Genomic DNA, 20166 nt, shown 5'->3' with positions numbered 1-20166 from the left:
TCCCTCCGCCTGGAAGACTAAGGCTTCTGCTAGGTGGAGAGGGAGACCAAGTCCACTGTGGAATGGAAGGCTCTACATTCTTCTCAGTGCCTCTGCCGGTGTGGGGAGGAGGAAGTAGGAGAAGGCTACTTAGAGCTGCATGCCGTTTTGAGGCGATGGCCCTGCTTCTTAATGGTGAACATGCCCTATTGGCATCCTCTGCCATAAACAGTCCCCCTAGCAGATTCTCAATGGGGCTTTTTTCTCTGGGTTATATCTTTTTCTCCTTATAACTAAAAAAGCAGTGTTTTAAGAGTTTCCCCTAAATTACGTACAAGGGTTCACATTCAATTGGCAGGACCTGTATTATAGAGTGTTGTAACTCAGCAGTAAAGTAGAGGCAGTTCCAGAGGCTTTAAAAACATGCTGTCATGTAGGAATACATTTTCCCTCGGTTCAGCAGATTAGAATTCTGAAGTTTGTAGAAAGGGAATAAAGCTGCTATAAACATTCATGTGTAGGTTTCTGTGTGTACATAAGATTTCAGCTCATTTGGGTAAATACCAAGGAGTACGATTGCTGGATCATATGGTAAGACTATGTTTAGTTTTGTAAGAAACTGCCAAACTCTTCCAAGGTAGCTATGCCATTTTGCATTCCCACTAGCAATGAATGAGAGTTCCTGCAGCAGCAGTTGATTCTTGTCAGCGTTGGGTGTTGTCAGTGTTTTGAATTTGAGGTATTGTAATAGGTGTTCACTGGTTATCTTGTTTTAATTTGCAATTCTGTAATGGCCTAACATGGCGAGCATCTTTTATATATATTGATTTGCATCTGCATATTGTCTTTGGTAAGATGTCTGTTTAGATCTCTTGCTCAGTTTTTTAGTTGGGTGGCTTTCTTACTGAATTTTAGGACAGGGATATAGGAAGGTTTGGTTTGGTTCTTACACCTTGATGATATGAAAATAAATGATGGGGTAATTTGTTTATATTTTATTTTTTGAACGAAATAAAATTCAAGAGCTATGAAAGGGTTTACAATAAAGTCTCCCTCCCATCCTATACTTTAGCTACTTAGTTTCTCTACTTGGGCAGTGGTGTCATCAGTTTCCAATGCAAACATCCAGTGATATTTACTGTATAGATAAACCAATACCTAATAGACATCTTCATTTTTTAAAAAAATATAAATTGTAGCATACTATACATGCTCTTGTGCCATTTTTCCCCATTTAATACATTCCAAAGATCATTTTATATCCATATATAAAATCTTCTCATTTTAAAAAAATTATGGGTGTAAGTAATTTAACCTATCCCTTAGTGATGAACAGGTAAATTGTTTCCAATCTTTTGCTATTGTAATGCTGAAATGAATTACCTTGTATAAATTTATGTCCTTTTGTACATACATAAATTTCTCTAGGATAAATGATCAGAGTATGTGCACTTGTAATTTATATCTAAAATTAAACTCCTATCTATAATTTGTTTTTTCTTAGTTTGTACCAGCAACGCAAGTGCCCATTTTCCCTTAGCTTCACAGACACAGCATATTAGCAGTCTGCCAATATGCCAGGTTTAAAAACATCCACGATGGTATTCTCTTAGGAGGTAGCATTTCATGTTTAAGACTTCTGGGATTTCATTTTCTGTGAATTATCTTTATATCCTGTACCTGTTCCCCCCCCTTTTATTATCCCCATCTACTCATTCTCCTTTTATTAATCTTAAAGCAAATCCAAGACATAGCATCATTTTATCTATTTCAGTATACATGATGTCTTCTGTAAAAAGGACTTTTAAAAAATACCACCATTCCTAAAAATACTAATTTCTTATCACAAATATCTATCTGAAAGGTAATTTTAAAAAATTTTTATTTGAATCCGGATTTAAACAACAATCCACACATTGTAATTGGTTATTCTGATTCCCCTGCAACATTTTTTTTTAAAGATTTTTAAATTTATTTATTCATGAGAGACAGAGAGAGGCAGAGACACAGGCAGAGGGAGAAGCAGGCTCCATGCAGGGAGCCCGATGCGGGACTTGATTCTGGGACCCCAGGATCATGCCTTGGGCTGAAGGCAGGCGCTAAACCACTGAGCCACCACCCACGGATCCTCCCTGCAACATTTTTAAATAAATTTCAAGCATACAGAACAGTTGAATTGTAAACATGCCTAGACATGCACATAGATTATACAAGTAATATTTTATCATATATTTTTTAAAGATTTTATTTATTTGACAGCAAGCAGGGGGAGTGGCAGGCAGAAGCAGGGAGAAGCAGGCTCCCCACTGACCAGGGAGCCTGACTTTGGGGCTGGATCCCAGGACCTTGGGACAATGACCTTAGCCGAAGGCAGATACTTAACCGACTGAGCCCCCCAGGCACCCCTATTTTATCATATTTTCTTCATCACATTATATCTGTGCATCCATCAATCTTTTTCTTTCTTTATAGATATCAAAGTTGTAGACCTACTTGACTCTTAAGCTTTTTGGAATACATAATTGTTAACTAGAGTTTTTTTTTCTTGAGGTAAAATTTACAGTGAAGTGAACAAATGTTAAGTGTACCTACTGCAAGATGAGTTTTAATGTACAACTGTGTAACGTAACCTCTAGCAAGCTATGGGACATTTCCATCACATCAGAAAATTTCTTTACCCAGTCAAGTTCTGCACTTCTGTCCCTTTCTCCTTTTAGAATTCTGTTTTTACCATGGATTGGTTTCTTCTAAATGGAATCATACAGTATGTATTCTTGTGTAAATTCTCACTCAGCATGTTTTGAGATTCATCTGTATGTTTCAGCTCCTTTTTTGTTGCTGAATAGTATTCCATTGTGGGTAAATGCCACAGTTTATTTAACCTTTCACTTAGGTGAACAACTGATGGACATTGGGCTTTTTCTAGTTTTGGGTTCTTATGAATAAAGTTGCTATGAACATTGTTGTGCAAGCCTTTTTGTGGATCTATGTTTTAATTTCTTTTGGGTACTTAGTAGAGTATCCTGAGTTGTAAGATTGATGTATTTTTAATTCTACTAGAAATTGACATTCATTTTTCTAAAGTGGTCCTCCTATTTTATAAAAAACAACACTAGGAGTTCTAGTAGGTCCACATCTTCACCGTTTGCTGCCAGCTTGTAATTTTAGCCATTCTGTGTGTGATACGTAATAATTCGCTGTTTGTGGTTTTAATTTGCTGTTCATGACAATTGATAACGTTGAACATTTTTTCATATAAGCTTATTGGTCATACAAATATCATTAATGAAGATGAAGTGCCTGTTTTTTTAGTCTATATGTTGTTCCCTGTTCCATTTCTTTTGCCCTTATTTGAAGAAATAAGATTAACCTGTAGAGGTTTCCACAAACTGAATTTTGCTGATTGTCTTTCTGTGATGTTTATTGACCACTTTTTTATTGTGTTTGGGTTTTTTTCTTAACGGGCCCTATATTCTTTTAATGAGTTAACTAAATACCCCTCCCCCCAGCACTTTCTCATTTTGTTTACTTATCATTACAGAAATTCTTTTTATGTGGTGCAATTCTTTTTATTATTTTAGAGAGAGAATGCGTGAGCAGGAGGAGTAGAGGGAGAGAGAGAGAATCCCAAGCCGACTCCATGCTGAGTGTGGAGCATGATGTGAGTCTTGATCTCATGACCTTGAGATCATAATCTGAGCCAAAAATCAAGAGTCAGACACTCAACCAACTGAGCCATCCAGGTACCCCTATGTGGTGCAATTCTTAAATCTCCCCTTTTATGGCTGCTAGGTTTTGTGTCAGAATTAGGTCATCCTAATGAAATGATTTTTAAAGTACCTGGTGAAAAGGTGTGACAAGAATATTGATGGACTCAGTGAAACAAGGATCACCAAGGTGCTTTCAAGTGATAGACTGAAGTGCATAGGTGAGATTTCACAAGTATATTCAAAGACCTGTGATCCCAAAACATACCTGGTTCTAACTGAACTAAAGAGGCTCTCAACCTTTTTTTCTGTCACTTGACAATGACATTTTGGAACCAAGAGTTCAAAAGAAATTGAGTTATTCACAATTTCTGATAGGCTGGCTGTAATATTGCCCATTTCTTGGTCTCAAGAATGCAACTGAGGGAATATAAGTTATAATATTGGACTAATTTTTAACCTGCTTTAACTTAGAAAAAATTATTTTTGATATACTTTATAATTGAATATGAGTGATGCTATTGTGTCAGAAGCAGCACCCTCAAATGGAAAGGCATCGTTGCTGCTTGTGGACTTGTATAGCTTTTCTACTCTACCTATTGGAGGCCTGAGTGCTCTCTTTACCAAACTTAATTATAGATTTTTAGGAGTCTGACATCCTCAGCAATGCTTACAACTAGTCACCGGCTCTATTTTTAGCTAATTTTACATTTTAAGATAATACGCTGTCTTTGAATAAAATTTGCCTTTTATCCTAGGTGTAGAAATTCTGCGTGTCAGATACTTGATTTCTTATTTGGTAGACTGACATGCTTAGAAAATTTTCTTCTACAGAAGTGATTAATGTGTGAACAAAATTACTTGTCAGGAATGTTGAGAATAAAAGATCTCAATAATTTACAAATCCCCAAGCCAACAAATAGGACCTGTAGGAGGAAATATTAGGTGAAGTTATTTGAAAGATTTTTACTATAAATAAAAACATGGTGACTTCTGAAATCTATTTATTTTTCTTTTAAAGATTTTATTTGGGATCCCTGGGTGGCGTAGCGGTTTGGCGCCTGCCTTTGGCCCAGGGCGTGATCCCGGAGACCCGGGATCGAATCCCACATCGAGCTCCCGGTGCATGGAGCCTGCTTCTCCCTCTACCTGTGTCTCTGCCTCCCTCCCTCTCTGTAACTATCATAAATAAAAGAAAAAAAAGAAAGATTTTATTTATTTATTCATGAGAGACAGAGAGAGAGAGAGGCACAGACACAGGCAGAGGGAGAAGCAGGCTCCATGCCGGGAGCCTGATGTGGGATTCGATCCTGGGATTCCAGGATCACACCCTGGGCCAAAGGCAGGCGCTCAACTGCTGAGCCACCCAGGTGTCCCTGACCTTGACAATTTTAAGGAGCACTGTACTGGCCAGGTGTTTCGTAAAAGGTCCCTCAGTTGGAATTTTGAGGTGTTTCTCATGGTTAGATTGGGGTTATAGGACCTGGGGAGAGAGAACACAAGGGTGCTGTTTTCAGTACATCTTAACCAAAGATTCATGTTATCCGTGTGACTCATCACTGGCGTTAATTTTGATCACCTGGCCGAGATGGTGTTTGCTGGTGACTATAAATTTTTTTTCTTTCTATATCGTACTTTTAAAAATTGCATTTTCTATATTATGCAAATTACTAATAAGCGCAGCCCACATTCAGGAGGTGGGAGTTAAGCTTCCTCTCCTTGAAAGAATAGGAGCTTCATATATCATTTGGAGGTTTTCTGTGCAGATGTGCTGCTTCTCCGTCACTTATCTTTTATATTGATATGGACTCAGATATTTTGTGCTTTGGCTTTAAAATCCTATAGACATCATCTTGCTCACATTGTTTTGGCTTTGGCCACGGGTAGCTCTTCTGTTGGCTTCTATATCCCTTCAATGTCCCCCATCCCTTGGTTTTTATGCCACTTCCTTACTTTGTGGTATTACAAGATGTCCCAAACCTAGTAGCATCAGCCGTTTCTCCAAAGAACCCTGGTTCCTTTTAGTGGAGAATGGTGCTAGAAACCAAGCTTTCGTTTTGTTTCTTTTTATTTTTTTAAGATTTTATTTATTTATTCATGAGAGATAGAGAGACAGAGACACAGGCAGAGGGAGAAGCAGGCTCCCTGCAGGGAGCCCAATGCGGGACTCGATCCCGGGTCTCCAGGATCACGCCCTGGGCCAAAGGCAGCGCTAAACTGCTGAGCCACCCGGGCTGCCCACAAGCTTTAGTTTCTAATGAAAGATTGGATATGGGATTGTGCCCACTGCTACTGTGTTGGCTTCTAGACCCTCTAGCAGAGCCGTGTGCCAACGTATATTCATCTTCAACCAAAATTCTCTATTCACCACCTCATTCCCCCTGCTTCTGGCAACGACCATTCTACCGTGCCTGAATTTGATTGCCCTCAGGACCTCATAGACGTGGAGTCCTAGCTGTCCTATGACTGGCTTGTTTCATGGTATCTTCAGGGTTCATCTGTGTAGTAGAATGTATCAGAATTTTTCCAAGGCTGAATAATATTCCATTGTATGTACATATATATATATATCTACCATATATATATATTTTATTTTAATTTTTATTTATTTATGATAGTCACACACAGAGAGAGAGAGAGAGAGGCAGAGACACAGGCAGAGGGAGAAGCAGGCTCCATGCACCGGGAGCCTGATGTGTGATTCGATCCCAGGTCTCCAGGATCGTGCCCTGGGCCAAAGGCAGGCGCCAAACCGCTGCGCCACCCAGGGATCCCTCTACCATATATTTTTTAAGGATTTTATTTATTTACTCATGAGAGACAGAGACACAGGCAGAGGGAGAAGACTCCACACAGGGAGCCCGATGTGGGACTCAGTCCTGGGTCCCTAGCATCACGCCCTGAGCTAAAGGTGGCGCTAAACTGCTGAGCCCTCCAGGCTGCCCTCTCTATCATATTTTATTCTTTAATTGGTCAGTGGATGCTTGGGTCGCTTCACCTTTTGACTATTGTAAAGAATGCTATGAACAGAAGTGTATAAAGGATCTTTGAGTCCCTGCTTTCACTTTTGAGTATAGTATATACCCAGAAGGGGAATTGCTGTATTACATGGTAGTTTTGTTTCTTTGGGAACTATCCTACTGTTCTGCAGTGGCTTCATGGCTACCAACAACGCACAGGAGTTCCAATTTCTCCGCAAGTTAATTTTGAAGTCCAACCATGTTGTTGCCTATGCTTTTGGTGCCTTACCCAATAAATTATTGCCAAATCTAATGTCACAAATCTTTTTTCCCCCTAGGAGTTCTAGCTCGTTTGTTTAGACCTTTGAATAATTTTGCGTTAATATTTGTAGATGTTATAGTAGAGGTCCCACCCCACCCCCCTTTTCATGTGGACATCTGATTTTCTCAACACATTTGTTGAAAAAAAACTGTCCTTTAAGTCCCTCTGGTCTTGGCACTCCTCTCAAAAATCATTAGACCATATATATGTGAAGGTTTATTTCTAAGTTCTCTTCTTTTCCATTGGTGTATAGGTCTTTATGCCAGTACCATAGTTTGTTATTTTTACCAACTGTTTTGATCACTATAGCTTTGTACCAAGTTTTGCCATCAGAAATGAGATCTCCCAACTGTTTTTTCAAGATTTTTTTTTGCCTGTTTGGATGTCCTCTGAGATTCTGTGAATTTAGGATGGATGTTTCTATTTCTGCAAAAAATACTGGAAGTGGTAAGATTACATGGAATCTGCAGATGGTTTTGGGTAGTATATTAACAATATACTTAACAATATTAAGTCTTCAATTCATAAACATGGGGTGTCCTTCCTTTTGTTGGTATCTTTAATTTCTTTAGGCAGTGTTTTATAGTGTGCAGTGTACAAGTCTTTTTGCTTCTTTGGTTGTTTATTCCTCAGAATAGTATTCTTATTGATGCTACCGTGAATAGTGGAAAACAGCTTTTAAGGAACATGCAACTAATGTTAAGTCAAGGTGTTCATGACTTGGTTCCCTTGGTTCTGTGGACAGCTGCACTAAGATTTTTGGAGTTTTGTTTAAAAAAAAGGGCTAAATAGCTTATGTGTAAATCATAATAAAATCTCAAGTGGCTAATTACTTTTCTTCCTTACATTCCATGTACAGGGCTGCCACTTTTCAGTTTCATTCAAAACTAATTACAAAATAGCTTTTGCTAATTTAGGATAATTCCCCATATTACCTATAGCACCTAGAACAGTGCTGAAAACATGAAGGTGGCCCAAAATAAGGAGAGTGAAGAATCACACACAAAATTTTATTTAAAGGGGAAAAAAAAAACAGCCAACAATCTAGGCTAGAATTATTAGATTTTATTTTTCCCTAGTACTCTTAAAGCTCAGTTTCACCATGTAACAGGCCAGACTTCTGGAATAACAACTCTTTCCCAGGCTATAATGTTTTTCAGGAGAATTTATCAAGTACCATGGTTCTAGGATGTTTCCACCCCAGAATTCTAAACCAGTTACAGAATCATAGGTCTTAATTGGAATCAAACAATCTAGACACATGTAACAATCAAAATAGCACATTCCACTTTTTTTCTTGTGGAATGCACTTACCTCTTTTACCCCAAAGTGTTTGCTACAGATATTTGAGTATCACACTTTCCAAGAAACTGCCTCTTTTACCCCAAAGCGTTTGCTACAGAGATATTTGAGCATCACACTTTCCAAGAAACTGGTCTACCAATTCTAATTCTTGGCTCAGCATAAGGTTCTTATTCAAGAAAATTTAATAAATATTCTGCACTAATTGCTCTCAGCCATGTATAAATTAAATTTGTTTTACTTTACACCTAAGCTTTGCTTTCAATACCTCCTAGTTGCAAGAGTCAAACCCTATCTCTAAAACACAATTTTATAACTTGGGAGAGCAGAGAAGGACTAGGAAGGGAGTTGGCTTTTATTTTGCAGTAGGACATTCTGAAAAGGGCAGATGTTTACTTTTGGAGTCATTAAGTGAAGAAATGGCAAATGTTCCTCTTATTCTGATATTTAAAACACTTGTAGGCCAGGACCTTTTTTGGTCCTGAAACTATAATAAATTATATTGTTTTAAGTACATTCAAAATTTATATTACTCTTTAATTTCTTCTCCCTGAGTTTGGGTTCACAGTTTGGTAGGTACTTTAAAGAGGTAGTCAGTGGGGGTGAAGAAACAAGGTTTGTCTAGCAGCACCTGGGGAAAATAGAGAACATTATTTTGATCTCAGTTAACATCCTTTTCCCCTTGAATCTGCAAATATAATAGAGATGATCATTTTCCTTTTTCTCTTATCTGTATGAACCTTCTCTCTCATTATCATCCACCCTAGTTTTATCCCTATTAGCATAAATATGAATAGCCCCTCCAAAGACGTCATAAAATAAAGCCTTCAGTGTGGGTTGTTTAGATTTAGAAGAGAGAGGCTCAACTGAGTAACTTTTATTCAGTCATTAGGGAAAAAGAGCAAAATTTCCAGCACCCCCAACTACTACTGCCTTTTCTCCCTGGACCTGGCTGATTTAAATCACTCCTATCAACGCTGGAGTTGATTCTTGAGTTCTGGGCTCTAGGAGATCCTGACATCTAACACAGGTAGAGACACTTGTCCAGGTCTTGGCTTCCGGTCTTACGATGGGCTGGAAGAATATTGTTTCATCAGATGCTCGTGGCAGGGATTGCAAACTCGCTCAGGCTTGATACTTGAAGGAAGAGGCAGTTCATTTGTTGAGCAGGCATTACAGAAGGTTCCTCTGCAGTTCTTACACACGTTCTACAAGGAGAAGAGGAGGTTAGGTGGGGAACAGAAGAGCAGAGTGAACAGATGCATGGAACGTAAAAGGCCAAATGACAGTAAATGGCCAACGCCTAAATGCCTAATCAAGTGTCGGCTGAACGAGTGCTATGTGCAGAAAGTATCTGACAACACACCATCTCTGTCTACAAAGAAGCTTGCTGTCTGGTTCTCAGATCTAAATGAAGAGAAGCAGTGAAACAATTCCAAAGAATAGATAATAAACACATAACTTATCTTTAGAATAGTTTCATTCATTGTATTCGCTTTTGGGTGGGCTACCAGTTTGTAAGTACCTAAGCATACTCCATATAAGGCAGGGTGAGTGACTGGCAAAGAACCGGGTAGCCTGGGTTAATGTTGCTGAGCAGGATTCCTAATACACTGATGTGCTTACTGTTTTCCTATAATGCTCTATACGCACATCCTTTGGGAGATCAGTGTAGCAGGAGCACAGCTTTGTAGGGAAGTTAGTCTCTTTACTAAGCACTTCAAATCTTTAGTGGCCATGCCATGGGGCAGCACGTGGGTCACTCTGGTGAAGAATGACCTGTACTGTGAAGGCCGTGAAGGGTAATTTCCCCTGTTAATAATGCCACTTTCTCCCAAACAAGTCACCTTCCTGAGGGTGCAGGAGAGGCAGGGGTCACTGTTATTGAAAGCCTGGGAAGAATTTTCCTCTGACCTACTGCAGTTACTCTGCGTGGCCTCAGAAAAGCCAGAATTAGACTAGCTGTTTATTTGGGGACGTATTTATAGAATTCCAATTCTATAAAGGCAGTTCATCTTTATCTGATTCTGCTAATTTAAGACTAGGTCATATTATAATTTTGCTTGTTAAAATTCAGCATGATTACAAATAGTGGCATGCGGATTGGAATCCAGAATTTGGGCCCATTTCCTTATCTCCTTGAAGCACTTGTTTCTTACAGTGATTTGCCCATTTCTTGGGCATCTACTATGAAATGGGCACCATATTACATGCTGGGGGATATGCTGTGAGCGGGTCAAAGATCTGGCCATCAGAACACCTACTGTACCTGAACGTTCCCACGCTGCCCACTCTAAGACTGGGGAAGTCCTCTGGCAGAGACCCTTGAGGATCCATGGGGAAAACAAGTGGTTTTGGTGTAGACAGCTCATTTCCTTTACAGAGGTTGATCTCCACCCCCACCCCCGCCAAAAGAAACTATTGATTTGTTCTAAGCAGGATGAAGCATTAGAAGAGTATGGATTTGGGGGCCAAAGTCAGGTTGCAGCTGGGCTCTGTGACTTACAACTTGAGTAACTTTGAGAAATGTAAATGTACTTAAAATATCTGAGCCTAAAGTGGTTTTTCTATAAACTGATGGCACAAAGGAGATAAGACAGGGACTTGGCCTACACTTTATTACTTTCTTCATGTTAAATAGCACATTCCACACAGTAGGCACTCAATAAAACATTTAGGGGATCCCTGGGTGGCGCAGCGGTTTAGCGCCTGCCTTTGGCCCAGGGCGCGATCCTGGAGACCCGGGATCGAGTCCCACATCGGGCTCCCGGTGCATGGAGCCTGCTTCTCCCTCTGCCTGTGTCTCTGCCTCTCTCTCTGTGTGTGTGTGTGACTATCATAAATAAATAAAAAAAAAGAAAAAAAATAAAACATTTAGTTACAAATTTATGCTTTAAATTATTTGTATTTATTTTAAAGGGAATTTACTGACTGTGACAGAAAAAAATCCCTATTTTATAAATGCTTGCTCCTTTGCCTTTCTCCCCACTCTGCAGTCTACACAGCAAGATCCCTATATTAAAGGGAAATCCCCATGAAGGGCTTTTGGGTTCTCACCACTGTTACCTTTGTTAGGCTGCCATCTTCCTGGCACAGCTGACATATCTGTGGCTTTTCAGAGGGCGGTGGCTGATCCTAAACCACATATTAAGCCAGTTAGTTTCTCTTAGCCCCAGAAATATTAAAAACTAAAACTTTCAGAATAGTCATTTTTTTAGTCACAAAATTAATATACAGTATAGACTATCTGGAAACTAAAGAAACAAATTACATATGGTCCTAACACTTTAATGCAACTCTGGTAATCCTGTCACGATCTTTGGAGTTATTTTTGTTTTTATAATAATGTGATTTTACTTATAAAAAGAAAATTCAAGGATATGAGTGTGAAGTACGAAGTTTAAAAAAGCTCCATTCCTCCTGTCCTCCTGTATCATCGAGAATGGAAAGGAGTAGGCTTTTTTTTCTTATAACCTATTGGATAAATAACGGAATGGCTCAGTCACGGCCACATTTATCATCTTTCTCACGCAGTTGTCATATCCTATTACATTTGCAAATCATCTTGCAACCATTTATATTTATTTCCAAGTGATCAAGAAGTATTTTTTTTTCTGTTTTATGGAAGGGGAAACAGGGAAAAAGAGGTACAGTGAGCCCCCTTAGGCCTCACGAAGAGAATTTCAAGCAAGAAGTAAGACGTGCTGTTTACTTAGTAAACTGCTCAGAGCTGAGCTACTTCTGATGACAGCTTCAGGCAAATGCCTGTTTGTTAGGATACTGTTAAAAGGAGGGGCCACAGGGGCCTGTGTGCATTCACCGACTTTCCATGCTGCCCGTGTACAGCTAGGGACGGCAGAGCCATCACATCATTTATACAAGCTGTGTGTGAACAGGAGAATCCATTACCTGTCCATCCACAGGGCGAGACGGCAGCCTATAATGAAGATTAAAAACAGTAACAAACAGCAATTTATTATATTTCTAAATATAGACATCCCAAAAGCACAGACAAAGCAATACCATGGTTCTTTTATGTTGTTGCGAGTGACCTAATTGTTAATCTTGATCTCCAACGAGAGGAAACTTTGGTTGTTAAATCTATTACAATCTGATGCTTGACCCACGTTATGGTTTCCTGTTTAAAAATGGACTTGGAGTTATAGTATGTTCCTTTTTTCAAACAAGAAAGTAGTTGAGCATTTGTACCCCAGCCTGTAAAACTCCAGTGGTCAATGCAATACATTTTAATAGTTTTGTAATGCTATTATAGAAATGCACCCGTCATAGGTCGTGCATTAGTTGAGGCTGAACTATTGAGGCTGAACTATTTCTTCCTGAGACCTGGCTGGGCTAACCCCGATTTTCCCAATTTGGAGCAGCACTGAAGAAGAGACGCAGTTCTGGGGATAATATACCACAGACCTACAGGGGCTCAGATTCTTTCACTGAGTGGCAGCGTGACCACTGGAGTGACTAGGTTTTCAAGCTGTTCCCTGGGCCATAATCCCATGGGTATGGTTAAGGATTGCTGTTCCGGCCAAGACAGGCTCCAGAAGCAGCTATTCTGGAGAACATGGAGAACAGAGACCAAGGATGTCAACAAAGAAGACCTGATAAGCAGGGACCACTTGGGTGTGCCACTTCGCCTCTCTGTGCTCCTCAGTTTTCTCGTCTCTAAGGGAGAAATAGATGATTCAATTTTCCCAAGGAGAATGACACTTTTAAGATCATGAATGCGAAACACACTTCTTAAGCCGCAGAGCACAACAGAGACATAGGAAGTGTGTGGTCTTACATTCCCCGGGCCTAAATCAGAGGCTGGCACCCAACGCACTCCTCGTTGTTGGTAAATGACTAGGCTTTAGTCCGGAATGGGGCCGACTCTCCAAGCTCTATTAAGCCCTCGTTAATTTTACAGCCTTTCTAGTTCCTTTTTGTGGCCCCCCTGACCTGTAGGGTAGTTTAAGGTTAGTCCTGGATAAGGCCATGCTCTCTTAGGGAGTAAACTTCGAGGCTTTGGAATCATTCTGGCTTTGGAGGCCAAGTACCTGCATCATGAGTCTTTTGTTGGACTGTGATTTATCTTCTGCAGCAGCTACTTTGTTCTAATAGTGACACACTTGTCTCATTCTTGAGGCAGCAAAGCCTGGATAGGGAAAGCTGCTAAAAATGCTGTACGGTTCTCTCCAATCCCCTCTATGGGATCTTTCTTGTGACTAACCTTTGCTGTTGCTGCTGTTGCTATGATAGACTGATTTTTGGAGCAGTTTTAGGTTCACCGCAAAACTGAACAGGAAGTCCTGACATTCCCCATATACTTTGCCTGCCCTCCCCCCAATATCAACATTCCACAGCAAAGGGGTAAACTCTGGTGTTATAATCATCGATGAACCTACATTAACACATCATTAACTTCTCAAGTCTGCAGTTTGCATTAGGGTTCACTCTTGGTATTGTACATTCTAGGGGTTTGGACAAATGTAGATCATTTACCTATCATTATAGTACCATGTCAGTATTTTCACTGTCAAAAAAATCCTCTGTGCTCATCCACGCATACCTCCTAAACCCCTGGCGACCACTGCCTCCATGATTTTGGCTCTTCCAGAATGGCATACAGTTGGACCTCCTTCATTTTTTAATGCAGTGGTACTATGTAATATTTTGTTTTGTTAAAAGTCAACTTCCTTGAAGGGATCCTATGCTTCTTCTGAAATGTACTAAATGGGTTGGTTTCATGTGTGTTCTCTGGTTGATTTATTCACTCCCCTGTCAAAATGTCTTTCTGGAGTGTTGATCTTACAAGTCAGTGTCTGTTCTGTGCCATTGCCAATATATATCAAAAGCCCCCCCTTTCCCACCATCCCAAAATAATGTTCTTAGTACTTTATTAACAAACACCTGTGGCTTTCGTCCAGGGGCTTTTTTAGTTTAACATTTTCCTCTTGAATTTTGTGCTTCCCATCCTGCCAAAAGAAAACAGCCCAATTTATTAATTATTCAGAATGCTAAACGATGCTGCAGATTTATTTTTCCTGTACTGTTTTAGCCTACGTATAAAACTAAGCAGCTTTTTTCTTAGGGAAGGAATTAAACTTTCAAGATATTTTCCCTCTTTCTTTGCTGTAAGTCGTTTCTTTACTAATTATTCTGATTGAGTTTGCAACTAATGATTTTCAGAGTAGGTATTTTCCTTAACTCTTGTAATTCAAATAAAATTCAGAATATATCTTAATTATTTACAAAGTGAGCTCAAGGTACCAGTTACTTCTTAGGGTATCTTAGTTACTTCTGTATATCTGTATTTGTCTCCACCCCCCCACTCCCAGCTGAGCTCTAGAAAACTGGTAAAACCAAGAACCCCCATATCTAGCAGACTGCAATCCTCTGGACACGCAGTCAAGCCACTGCCACAATGCCATGACAACTTACACAGCTTGAGGAGTTTTCTATTCTGAAGGACCAATGTAAAGTTCTAAACTGCTTTTTTACCAATGCTTGTAAACCCTGCCTGGGCAACTTTAGTGACAAATTCTTTCTGTGGCACACACACACTGCTGTCTGCCTTGAGCTGCTATCTCTCAGCCTCCGAAAATAGAATGCATGTTCTCAGACCACTCAAGTATCAAGGAAAGGAGGTTAAATCAACATTTACACTCCTGGAACCCCTACTGCAGGGCAATCCAAGATTGAGAAATTTAAGGCCTCACTGGAAAAGCACGGTAAGACAGACCAAGAATTTAAGTAAATCTAATTAGATTTTGTTTGCTAAACTAAACTAATAAAGGTGCCATGCTACAAAAAGAGTAGTATTTGCACACTTTTAATTAGTAATAATGACTACTATATAATAAATTTCTGTTGACTATTTGCTATTCTCCAGCAAATTAGCATCTCTTTCTCTAGATATTTTAATTTCTTGCTTATAAATTTGTCCTGCTTTGCTATATATAATATAAACAAAAAAGCTACTTTTTCCTCTGGGTTTGTCTTTGACAGAAAAGGTATTCCATACTTTTCTCATTTTATTATTTGAAGAGGCTGGCTCCTGTTTCCTGGGTCCCAGAGATGGTCTCACTCAATTTTAGCTTCCTCAGCATAAGCTGGGGGGGTCTCTCTCTTAAGACTGTTCTGTATAAACTTCTACTGTTGCACTTTAAGGGGTCTGTATTACTTTCTTTTTCCCAAGCAACTCTAGTTCTAGTTTTCCCAAGAGAAGTACCTTGAGTATACCAAAACTGAAATCCTCATGATTCTGAAAAAGGCATACGGAAGCAAATCAACATTTAAGACAATTCTGTTAAATGGAAATCAGAGTTGGGAAGGATTACTGTAACATATTATTAAAGATATTAGTCAGCAGAAGTCCAAGGAACACAAGTTTCTATTAAGATACCAAAAATAACCTAAAGTGAAAGGGCTAAGAGGGTCACTGAAAATCATGGTTATGAATCCTCTTTTCCAAGTGAAATCAAGTTAAAGAGAGTATCTAGAGGTAGCATGAGAATCAAGGCCTTGTGTTCCCTCTGGGTTTTGTCTGCCATCTGCATACTGTCTGGCTCGTCAAGGTAGCTTCTAAAAATAAATGAACAAGGTAATAACAAATATTACCGTTTTGGGTTCTGGCTTCTGAGAACCCTTTCCTGGGATGCTCCTGTTGTTTTGTAACCTTCTTTCTCTTTCCTGTTTTAGTTCTAACTCAAGCTGGTGCCTGGGATGGGCAGGAAAGGAAAAGGATCAAAATTTGGATTTCTGCACATACATTCTCTAAAGAATGCCAAACCCCTTTCTTAGAGAGCGCAGCAATTCAATTTTAATACTTGATTAATAAAAAGTTACCAGATATATATGAACAATCAAGTTTTAAGGTGCTAAAACACACTACAGTAAAACCACTAACACTAAAATATAGACAATATGTTTAATTTTTCTTGGATAATTAAGAATGTACTTTGAGGGGTGGCTCGGTTAAGTGTCTGCCTTTGGCTCGGGTCACGAATTCAGAGTCCTGGGATCCAGCCCCAGGTGGGGCTCCCTCTCCCTCTGCCTGCCACTCCTCTTGCTTGTGCTCACTCTCTCAATAAATAAATAAAATGTTAAAAAAAAAAAAAATGTGCTTTAAGATCTCCCAGTGCCTATGGGTTACCACTCTGAATATCAGTATTTAATATTAACTCTTAATAAAGAGTTGTAGTCAACTGAATGACATTTAGTAGGATTTACTATAATTACAAGACAGTATTTACAAAATGTCAACTAGAAAACAATATGAAAGCACCAACACTGTAGTCCCATTTCATCTTAATTAGCTGGTCTCTCTTTAATGTTCAATGCCCAGTTATTTTTTTTTAAAGGTTTATTCATTTATTCATGATGGGGGGGGTGGTGGGCAGAGACAGAGGCAGAGGGAGAAGCAGGCTCCATGCCGGGAGCCCGACGCAGGACTCGATCCCGGGACTCCAGGATCGCGCCCTGGGCCAAAGGCAAGCGCCAAACCGCTGAGCCACCCAGGGATCCCTCAATGCCCAGTTATACTGTTAGCCACCAGTGTCCTTACTAGCCACGTGCTTTTATATGGAACAACAAAGTTTTCTTTATTTGAAGTCAGTGGCTTTGGCAAAGAATTGAGTCTCATTTGACAGACAATATATGGAAGAGTGGCTAAGGACTTGGGAATCAGAGAAAGACTTTTAAAGTGCTGCCTCTTACTAGCTGAACTGTGTCGATCTGGACAAATGAACCCATCTAAGCTTTAATTTCATCTGAAAATGGGTAATACAGTGACCTACTAACAGGATCAATGGGAAGTATTAGGACAAAATGCCTACGTAGTAATTTGTAAGGTTTCTGGCACACAGTAAAAATGTAGGGAATACTGTTATTAGTGTTATGTTGGCTATTAATTCTCTTATTCCTTTCTATTTGTCTGGGACTTGAGGTTCTACCTTCCTAATTCTTTGATCGCAAAGCATGTTGACATGATTTGGGAATGCTGATATATGTGAAGCTTCCTGGATGCTAATTCCAGAGAAAGGACATCGCAGAGACAGAACGGAGAGGGCTGGATCATGGGACCCCCCTTCTCTCACTGCTAGCCTTAGCATTACCCACGACCACCCTTGCAGGTCCTGCCGCCCTCTCTTCACCGCTGCCTTGTGAGCTCCTCCACTTCCAGCTGCAGACTGTTTATCTTGTCTCCAAAGTCCTGCTTGAAGAGCCGGTTGTCCAACTCGGCAGACTGGCGGCCCCGCTCAGCCTGGCGCAATCTGGATGTGAGTCATATGAACTCGTGATAAAAAACAAAAGCCATGGTGGGGAGGAAGACCAAGTTTACAACACAAAATAAAGCAACCCGAGGAAGAGGGCATGGAGAGACAGAGGGAAAAAAAGCCTTGTAGGACACAGGGGAAGAAATTATATGGGAATGGGGTGAGGTGGGGAGATGGAGAAAAAAATTCTAAAAGAAAAGCAAGATGAAGGTGAACCAGGCAGAGGAAAAGTTGATTTTCCATTTTTTTTTATTCTAGTACTACAGTTTACAGCCATTAGATGATAAACAATAAAACATCACTTTTTAGAAAATCCATATCCAAAACCAACCTCAAGTACACAGTAATTAAAGTCAAATCCACTTTTTTGTTTGTGTTTATTTCCTAATAGGTTTGGTACCTTATATTTCTGCTTTACACACACAACTGGAACTTGCAAACGGGCAACTACCTTCTTACATGTGAAATTAGAACATTTTCCTGGTCCCTTCCCTATATCACAATTATATTAAATCACTGACATTATACATTAACCCTTACCTAGGCTTTGAGTTCTTCTAAAAGGAAAAGCCTCTGTCAGAGTTTGGCCATCTCTTTCCTTTTCCATTCCTACCAGGTGGTGTGTGACTAAGTGGACAAACAACTTCGCACCGGGTCTATATAAGAGTCCTGATCATATTCTCTGGAAAATTCTAATGAATATTTTCTTCTATATATCCCATAACTTTGCACCTCTAAAGAAGCATGTTCTAAAAGGTGAAACATCTGGGGCTCTATAGAATAGAACTGGAAAGCATGCTATCTGTAGTCTTTGAAATGCTTTAGTGTTTGAGCACTCTTCCCAAATGCTCATAGAAAAGGCAATTCATCACCACAAAAGGTTGATGAAGGTACGAACAGGTGCAAAATTATAACAACTAAAATAAGTTCAAGAGCACAGGTTATTCCATGAGGTTGGTCATATGCTCTTTGACTTGACTTTGGTTCAAGTCTGTAAGGATCTACAGAAGCACACATGAAATCTGTCTTACTCTCTTAATTCTGTTTTTTTTCCAAGAAGGTAAAGAGTTTCAAAAGCTAGAAGCAAAGGGGGGTTATCTTTGTTCCCACCTAAGCAGCTGAAATGCTGCAAATCATATCAAAGTGAGAAAATTTTTGTCAAAACTTTTTGAAGGAATGAAGGCTTATGTAAAGCTTGTTCCCCCAAATCAAAAGTCATTAAAAAAAATCCAAGTATTTATAGGATTATTTACAATGTAAAGCCTAGAAAGGGGTAGATCTGTGGTCACTTAGAAAAAGAAGCCCTGCTAATTACTGTGTATGGATATCTACTGGGAATTTTTATTTTTAGACTAAATAATAATAAAGAGTTTATCATGTATTTCCTACGCTGAAATGGTTCTCTAATAATTAGATGGTTAGTTTCCCGGAGATGTTAGCAAATCTCCCTTCGGAACAGAAAGTAATAGAAACTCTGGAGGAAATGTTTCTAGCAAGAAATGACAGTGGAAAACCATCACCCATGTCTATACCTTGTTGTCTTTACTCCAAAAGGAAAAGCAGGATAGATTTGAAAATTGTGTAGTGTTGTGCGGTTTGTTTGTTTTTTTATAGGAGATGAGTTTTTTTCATTAAAATTATTTTTTCTGAGCTACCTAAATAGGAAGTGGAATTGCAGGAAAATGGCAGAGGTAGAAGATGACAAATATTAGGAGGGTTTTCCAAGCTTCCACATTATTATGTTATCATAAGTTACCTAAATCACTAACTTTATCTCTATGTACTTTAAAGAAATGTAAGGATGCGGGTTTTCCCCCCAAAAGTCACTAAGGCAAAAAAGTTGCAAGCAATCTTAGTTACTGAGAACAGAACTGTAGTGAAATACTAAGTACTTATCCGTGGCTTGGGGGGTAAACCTACACAAGGAAAGTGGGAAGGGGCCATGGCCTAGGAGACAGAGCTACTTTAGAAGAGTTCAAGTCCATACGCTGTCACCTCCAGTTCACCACTCGCAGTGGCACAGCAGGCTCATTGGTACAGACAGCGCACCTAGAATCTGATATTGTCTGGGGCTGAGTTGCAAAGGCATCAATAATATATGCACACAGGGTCCAATCCCTAGGTGTTTTTTTTTTTTTTTTAATGGTGTGTTTATTTATTGGTCAACTCAGATGTAATTTCTCAAAGTTTATTTGGCAATTAATTAAGAACCTACACTAAATGTTCTAACTCTGGGGAGAAAATAAAGAAGAAAAAAACCCACGGCCTATATATCAATTTTTTTTTTTTAAATCCAACAAATTCAGAGTCAATTTTTGGTGACATTTTATATAGAATCAGAACTTAAATGTAATAACTTTCAGATTTCTTTCTTTACAATTAAGTTGTACTTCAGACTTGAGAGGTGACCAACTGCAAAATGCCTAATGATGTTTTGGGATCAGTTTATTTGCTGCACTATTTAAGGTCTTTGCCTGTTTCACCAAATCCTTTTCACTAAATTAGTAAAATAAAAATAAAATGGAGTGAAAGGGGAATGAGAAAAATGAATAAACGGGAAAGACAAAAATAGCAAGAGATTAAGTCAGCTTAAAATTTGAAGTCAGTCATTATTTTAGTTCTGT

The 20166-nt window shown here is 39.3% G+C and overlaps 1 protein-coding gene across 10 annotated transcripts in view; it reads right to left on the bottom strand.

Annotated features, from left to right (window-relative positions):
• Positions 1–8013: 8013 nt before the first annotated feature.
• The window catches only part of RUFY3 (RUN and FYVE domain containing 3), a 71904-nt gene continuing 59751 nt past the window's right edge, over positions 8014–20166 (bottom strand). For 5 of the 10 annotated variants that reach the window (XM_038556279.1, XM_038556274.1, XM_038556272.1 and 2 more), the window contains 6 exons: positions 17420–17539; positions 15885–15984; positions 14160–14239; positions 12180–12207; positions 11337–11405; positions 8014–9478 (listed from right to left, as the gene is read on the bottom strand). In XM_038556279.1, the coding sequence (XP_038412207.1) occupies positions 9335–9478; positions 11337–11405; positions 12180–12207; positions 14160–14239; positions 15885–15984; positions 17420–17539 (541 nt within the window). In that variant the 3' untranslated portion in view covers positions 8014–9334. Of the gene's footprint in view, positions 9479–11336; positions 11406–12179; positions 12208–12883; positions 12948–14159; positions 14240–15884; positions 15985–17419; positions 17540–17773; positions 20039–20166 lie in introns of those variants that run through there. The other 5 variants (XM_038556273.1, XM_038556276.1, XM_038556281.1 and 2 more) reach the window with 3 other exon arrangements.

This window comes from Canis lupus, chromosome 13, assembly GCF_011100685.1.
Source record: "Canis lupus familiaris isolate Mischka breed German Shepherd chromosome 13, alternate assembly UU_Cfam_GSD_1.0, whole genome shotgun sequence".
NCBI classification, from domain to species: Eukaryota; Metazoa; Chordata; class Mammalia; order Carnivora; family Canidae; genus Canis; species Canis lupus.
Note: the sequence above shows the minus strand (reverse complement) of the source record. Positions and strands in the feature narration are given on the sequence as shown.